At 35.8% G+C, this 8,059-nt stretch overlaps 1 protein-coding gene across 1 annotated transcript in view; it reads right to left on the minus strand.

Moving 5' to 3' along the window:
* Positions 1-8,059, minus strand: part of LOC106867407 (elongation factor-like GTPase 1) — a 31,583-nt gene that overhangs the window by 806 nt on the left and 22,718 nt on the right. Inside the window, exons 16-21 of the mRNA XM_014912273.2 lie at positions 6,541-6,701; positions 4,329-4,482; positions 3,939-4,070; positions 3,475-3,622; positions 2,478-3,364; positions 1,672-1,856 (exon numbers count right to left, since the gene is read on the minus strand). Coding sequence (XP_014767759.1) covers positions 1,672-1,856; positions 2,478-3,364; positions 3,475-3,622; positions 3,939-4,070; positions 4,329-4,482; positions 6,541-6,701 — 1,667 coding nt within the window. The remainder of the gene's footprint in view (positions 1-1,671; positions 1,857-2,477; positions 3,365-3,474; positions 3,623-3,938; positions 4,071-4,328; positions 4,483-6,540; positions 6,702-8,059) is intronic.

The raw sequence follows: 8,059 nt of genomic DNA on the forward strand, positions 1-8,059 counted from the left end.
CCACACTTTCCATTGCATTGTTACCTTTATTGAACTTATAAAGTAAAATATGCCCCTTTCTCACATCCATTATAGCTTTGAAAACGTAAATGTTTAATTCATGCAATTGAAAAAAAAAAAAAAAAACACATTTATGGGATAACCCACTACACACACACACATGTATGTGTGTAACTTCATGTGCTTCAAGATCTACAGGTCCCAAAAGAATTATTACAAAGTCATTTAAGAGTATTTGTCAGCTGGAGTTGACCTTCTATCAAGGCTGGGGCAAGTTTTATTTTTTTGAGTGTGGAAGACTGACAGTTGTCCATGCATGAAAGGCTCTTCTTCATGCCACAGATGTTGTCCAAGGCCATTGCTTTAGCACTAGTGTTGTTGCCATAAGAACACAAAGGGCCAATCTACCATTTGGGGTGGTTTTATTTATCCAGAAAGGATCAACGACAAAGTTAATCTCAGTGAAATCTGAACTTAGAGCAGGTACCAATTAAGGCCCTCTATTGCATATGATAGTTCTGCTGGCCATAAAAGAAGTTTAAGAGACTAACCACCCAAAAGGAACTTCTGTATGTTGATAATTATCAAAAAAAAAAGTCTTAGCATGAAATTAAGTCCTTAAAGTAAACCTAGTAGAAAAAAAATAAATAAAACAGGACTTTGCTACCATTGGGAAGTTTCTCTGCTCAGTATGCAAAAAAAAAAAAGTGTACAAGAGGGGTAATGGGTTCATAGGCAGGTTATCAGAAAAGGAATCCTTCATCTGTAATAGAAAGAGCATCCAGGAAATAAATATTTTCAACTGCAGAGAAGTTTCTCTAGAAATAGTTGATAGTTTCTGTTACGTATGTAATATAATTAACAGTGGTGATAGAGTTTTGAAAGTATAGTAGCTAGAGTAAGAACTGGAGCTATAAGAATGAAGGGCAGATTGCATGATATGTATGAAGTACAGTAACAAAACACTGGGCATTAAATGCAGAAGAATTGCAAAGGCTGAACATTAAAATGAGACAAATATGCTCTGCTGAGTATGCAATGTTAATGTGCACGAATTATGAAGCATGAATGATCTGGGTGAAATCAGATGTAAAGAGCAAAAGAGATGAACTGCACAGGTATAATCATGTGACGCATATACAGGATTACAGTTGAGTAAAGACATACCAAGCAATTCAAGTTAAAACACCTTATAGAAGCTAAAGATCATGGAAGATATAGGAGAAATTATAAAAGCTGGTCTGTAAAGTGGTTGTCATTAGGAAGGACATCCTGCTGTAGAAACCAAGCCAAAACATCTGGCCTTACCAGTTCTTGTCAATCCACCCAACCCATGCCAGGATGGAAAATGTTGTTGATGATGATCAGAGAAGGTGGAACCTCACAAAAGAATTGACAAAGAAACACATCAAGTGGTGTGATGCCCATGCTGGAGATAACCTATTCAAGGCATGCGAGCAGGAATGAGTGGATATCATGATCATAATAAAGTAATGAAGTGACAGTACCAGCAGAGTACTAGACAAAATACCTTAGTGTTTAGTAACCAAATCCAAAACTCACTGGCTTTGATCAAAAAGGATTAAGTCAACATAGTTTGGCTATGTTAGAAATCACTACATATAATCAGTTCTTTTAATTTATCCTTAATTAATCAAAATTTTTCCTTACCTCCCAATGACTAAAACGGAGTTGTGGACTGGCCAAACCACTTGTTTTTTTCCTGATATCTTCAGCAAAACCAAAGCTTTCAATAATTGGTAGAGCTGCTTCAATATTAAATACCCGAGTACCTTCTCTCATATCTTCATGAAGTACCTTACCATTGCGCTTTCCAAGTACAGCATAGAGTTTACCTGAAATAAGTGAATATGAACAAGGATTAACAACTACAATCTTTTTCAAATTAGTGTAGGTAGGATAGCAGTTACAAGTAATCTGACATTTTAAAAAGTACATTCTAAGATTTGCAATTGTAAGTATTTTTTTTTATCTTTGTTTCTTTTTTCTTGTGTCAGAATGAAGAAGTGTTTGAAACTAATATTTTCTTACTGCCAGAGCCATTGTTTAGACAGCAAAGTATTCTAACTGTTTGGCCGGTTGAAAGTTAAATGTGTTAATGAAACAAGCAAAATTATGTTTATCATGTACCTTTCGCATGAAGACAATACACTAGTTGTTGAAAATGCTGAATCAATGTGCAATCCAGTAATTTTACTGTCAGCAAAGTGTATGAGATTGCATGAAACACTTTTCACTTAACATTAGTGAACCAATAATTGAAATTTATACATGGTTTAAAACTGAGTTAGCAAGAGCATATTTTCTGACTTAAAAATTCCCAACTAGGAAAAGCTCATATCTATATTACAGAGTAATATTTTTTTATAAATCTATCTTGAATTAAAGAGTAACTATTTCATAAACATATGAATGCAAAAATTTGGAGATTTACTTTCAAAAGAAATTCGACTTACCAAGTACATCAGCAGTAGCTTGAATATCACATTTGTACATAGCAACCATTAAACGCATTGACTGAGTTAAGAATACCTTTCTACAACCATCTTTTATAGTCGACATTAACTGCCCTGAAAATGGGCCATATGCAACCTCATTAGTGTATGTTAGGTCTTGTTTTCTCTCCTCTGATGCACCATTTGTATCACCTATACAACATGATGATGTACCATTAAGACTGTCCAAGTAATCCCACTGTTCAATAATAAAACAGACACCATGCATTGGTTCTTCACAAAGAGGGCCCGACAAAGTAGCCATTTGAAAACCACTGATAATGCTATCATCATAACTACGCAGAATGCCAGTGGTATCATCTGTAATGTTCCATAACGAAGGTCTTTGGTAATTAGGGATTTTATTCACGAGTACATTTGGTCCAACATGCCGAGGCCCAAAGGACCATATATGATCAGTGAACCCCTGCCATTCTTTACCTGCTTGTGAAAAAGCATCATTTAACTGTTTCTTTAGATTTCGGACACCTTCATCCATAACATGATTTATTTCAGTACAATTTAATTGGCCTCCTTTAGAAGTTCGGATTTTTATTTGAACCTGGAAATATTTTAAGACCTCTGTACTTTTTTCCAAAATGTTTGTGACTTCTTCTGGGAGAGGTTTTGCACTGAGGTGAATTGTGCATTTTCGATTTGGTGTTTGTATTTCAATAAGACCGGGTCTAATCTCCTCTATATCATTCTCTATATTCTTCATACGTAAACATTTTGTATCAGTCATTTGAACAATAGCTTCATTGACCATATCAGTTTTTGGAGGAGTAATTATTGTTTCACGGAATGGCACAATCGGTGAGGAAGCAATGATCTGTACGTTAGCATACCTGCAATGAAAAAAAAAAAAAAAAAAAAAAGTTTGAAACTGTTTTTGATCAATTTTCCATAATTTCTGTAATAAAGGCAAGAAGCCATATATACAAAGTCTAGTAATTACCTATCTGTTAAATCTTCAAGGCAACGCTGTAAATGAACTTCTCCTGCTGCAACAATAACATGCTCACCAGTTTCTTGGACAAGGACTTCTACACAGGGATCAGCTTGATTTAACAAACGAAGTCCTTTCACCAAATTAGGCATATCACCTAACAACAAAAAAGTTACATTTCATATAAAGATTTTTGTAACATAAGACTCAAGCACATTCAAAACAATACTGATTTCAAATTTTGGCACAAGTCCTGCAATACCAAGGGAAGGAGTAAGTTGATCACATTGATCCCAGTACTCAACTGGTACTTAATTTATCGTTCCTGAAAGGATGAAAGACAAAGTAGACCATGACAGAATTTGAACTCAGAGCGTAAAAATGCTAAGCATTTTGCCTGGCATGCTAATGATTCAGCAAGCTCACTGCCTTTAACTTTAAAATAATACTGAAAAAAAATAAAATAGACTTACAGATATTTTGTGGCTCAATAGCAACACGTACAATGGGAGCAGCCTCGAAGTGCATGTCAGTGAAAGCAGGACATGCTATGGTTTCACATAACGTTGCTGTCTTCAGAACATATTCTTCTAAACTTCCAATTCCTGCAAATTTAACCAATACCACAAAAGTAAAAAAACATGTTGTTTAATAACCTTACATATTAAATCTCAGATTGAGGAAATTAAGTAACAACATAGGAGAAATTCCTTAGATAACTCTTATTCATACAGTAACTTCAACTACATACCTAACTTGAAAATAATACATCACTACCACCGAAATAAATTCATTATCGTAGTATTTATTCTATTGGTCTCTTTTGCTGAACCAGTAGATTATGGTAAACTATCTAAACTCACCAAGAACATTTCCTGCAGGTACTTCATCCATAATTTCCAGCTCTCTTCCCATGAATAAATATAAATCTTGTACTGTGAATGACATGATGTGTTGACTACTTGAAAGTTCATTAACAGTAAGGTCAGAATTTTCAAGTAAAGTTGATTGTTCATTCTGTATGGAAATAGAAAATTCATAATGAAAATGAGGAGAAAGCAAAAGCAATAAACTACAATAACAAATTAAACAAACAATTCAGATAACAGTATTATAAATTATTTACTTTAAACAAAAGAACAGCAATTCTACATGGTAGTGACACATGGGCCCTGAATGCAGAGGACATGCAAGGCTAGTATGTTCCCCTGGATTTGCAATATAAGCGTGCATGTATGACAGAGCACTGATGTGCTGAGAGAAAAGTTAGGCATGAGAGGAATTAGATGCAGTGTGCAAGAGAAAAGACTGCAGTGGTTTGGTCAAGTGATGCACCATAAAGAAGTGCCGATTATTCAAAATGGAAGAGGGAGTCTCAAGAAGGCCTGGGACAAAGTACGACCTCAGGACACAAACATATGAAGGACCAAGATATCTGGCACCTTATTGTACTCAAGAAGACCCATCCTCCACAGCAGAAGTGTTAGGGCTGCTCCCACTGCTGAAGAGGATTGGCCTGCAAGAGCTCTGTGCCAGAGCCATGTTAAATGCATCCAGTACACTCTGTAAAGTGGTTGGCATTAGGAAAGACAACTAGCCACAGAAACCAAGCCAAATCACGCTGGAACCTGGTGCAGCTTACCTGCTTGCCAGCTCTGGTCAAACCATCCAATCCATGCCAGCACAGAAAATGAACGTTAAAGGATGATGATGATGGTGAATAATTTTAACATCCACTTTTCAATGCTTGCATGGGTCAGATGGAACTGATGCTGGAAGAAAAGGCTTAATAGATTACACTGACCCTATCACTTGACTGGTACTTAATTGAACTTGGTGGGATTTCAGTTCAGAATGTAAAACACTAGAACATATACTGAAAGGCATTTTCTCAGACAAACAAATGATTCTGCCAACCCAACACCTTTGTTCACTGTATTTATAACAACATTCATTACAACTAAACCAAAACTGTATAAACACTAAGTAGTAATTAGTGTCACAATGGAAATCTAATTAAATCTAAGTAGAATGCTAGATTAAACTTGATAATTAATGTGTAAAGTGACTGACTGCTTACAAGATCAGTTTACATTTTTGCCTCCTGTGGTTGGAAAATTAACAATCAGTACCATTTGCATGAAACAAATTGAAGACCTGAAGTTGTAGCGCCTTGATCTCAGTGCCATGGGTTTGGAAAGTGTGGAATAACATCACCACCAGAGTCCATCATCTGACTAACCCAGTCTGGTTGCCAGACTTTCTATATGGATAGCATACAAAAATCCAACATGTACGTTACAACTGGCTTATATACAATTGATTTACAACTACAGAATCCTCAGTTTCTTAACATTCTATGTAATTTGTTTAGAACACAAAATATACTTATAGCTAATTCATTTATGTAATTACCAAAGAGCTGACTTTTAATATAGACAGTAATCTATTGATGATTACAGAACTCAGAACCACACCCCAAGTCGAGATCTCACTTGAATCAAGGAAATAAGATTGAATAACATAATGAAGTCAGATGTGGTTGTATGGTAAGTTTGCTTTCCAACCACATGGTTCCAGGAAAGTGTCTTCTATTAGAGCCTTACACCAACCAAATCCTTCTGAGTGCATTCAGTAAATGGAAATTGAAAGAAGCTCATCATATATATATGTGTATGTGTGCCACTGTCTCCTTGCCTTGATACTGGAAACTAAAAGAAGCCTCTGTGTGTGTGCGTGCACGCATGCATACATGCACATGCTTGTATGTGTTTGTTTACATCTGCACGTCTCTGGAAATCAGCAAGCTAGAAACAGTGATTTACCAACAACTTATCTTGGCTGACTACATGAGATCATTTGGAAAACAGATAAGGGCAACAATACATTCATCTAACCCTTGCTAACATGCTTAAAACTGGGCATAAAAAATAAGCAGAACAAAAATTCAAATTACCCCAAGGACTTCCAGAGAGCCCAAACAGACTACCCTCAATAATAATCATTTAAAAAAAAAAAAGTTAAGTAAAAAGATTATGCAATTTTGATTTGATAAAAAGAAAAAGAAAAACTTACTTGAAGAGCTTTTTCTGGGTCATGCTTTGGTCCAAGAACAAACACTTTACATCCTTTTCTCACTGTACCACTAAATATACGTGCAAAGGCAATAAATACATGCTCGGATTGAGGTTCTACGGCCCCATTTAAATCAGTGTCATTATTAACAGGATCACCAGCTAAAACAAATAAATAAATAAATAAATAAAATACAGAAATGACATAAAAATATGGACATTATAATATTCTGATGCAAGCATGCTGAGAACTTTGCTTTCCAACTACGTGATCCTGGGTCCAGGCTGACCAAAGTCTGTGAGTGGATCTGGTAAACAGAAACTGAAAGAAGCCTGTTGTATATGTGCAGGAATGTTGTTCACTGTGACTTTGAAGTCACTGTCAACAACATTCTTGTATAAGAAAAATAAATCCATACTCTACAAAAGTATAGAGCACTCTTGTATATGAAAAATAAATTCACTCTACAAAAGTATACAATAACCTATCAGACAAACGTAAAATTGTCTTTATTATAACTGAACATAAAAACAAACTATATATATATGCATATGTCTATGTGTCTTTCTGTTTGTCTCCCACAAGTTTGACAACTAGTGTTGGTTATGTCCCCATAACATCCAAGTTCAGCAAAAGAGACAGATAGAATAAGCACTAGGTCTTAAGAACTAAAACCTTTCAAGGCAGTGCCTCAGTATGGCTACAAATGATTCAAATAAGTAATAGATGACAGAACCACAAGGTTTCAGGTTCAGTCCCACTACTTGACACTTTGGGCAAGTGCCTTCTACTAAAGACCATACACAAACAAAGCTTTGTGAATAGATATGGTAGATGTAAACTGGAAGATATCCATCTTGTGTGAGTGTGTGTGTACACATGTTATTGACTGTGTCTTTGCCTTAATATCACATGATAATTGTAAATATGAGGGTGAGTCAAAAAGTAATGCCATTTTGTTTAGGACAGGTATAATTACCAACACAGGAACATGTATCATACATCAAAATGAAGCTGGTCTTCTGTGGATTACATCCCTACTTCTCAAAATAGTCACCTTCAAATGAGAACATGTATCTCAGCCCTGTAAAATTCTGTTGACTGTTCTTTGATTCACTTCTTCACTACAGTTTTCACTTCCTCGTCACTGAACTATCATCTCTTCGGCCCCATGAAAGAGGGTTTGAGAGGCAAACATTATTCCAGTGATGAGGAAGTGAAAACTATTGTGAAGAAATGGCTCAAAGAACAGTCAACAGAATTTTACGGGGCAGGGATACATGCTCTCATTTGAAGGTGGAACATTGCTTTTGAGAGAAACGGTGACTGTGTTGAGAAGTAGGGATGTGATCCACAGAGGACCAGCTTCATTTTGATGTATGATACAAGTTCCTGTGTTGGTAATTATACCTGTCCTAAGCAAAATGGCATTACTTTTTGACTCAACCTCGTAAGTACTCTGCCATGCAAGCCATGTCCTTCATTTCCAAACATCCATGAAAACACATCTAATCACAGG

Source organism: Octopus bimaculoides, chromosome 2, assembly GCF_001194135.2.
Source record: "Octopus bimaculoides isolate UCB-OBI-ISO-001 chromosome 2, ASM119413v2, whole genome shotgun sequence".
Classification (NCBI taxonomy): Eukaryota; Metazoa; Mollusca; class Cephalopoda; order Octopoda; family Octopodidae; genus Octopus; species Octopus bimaculoides.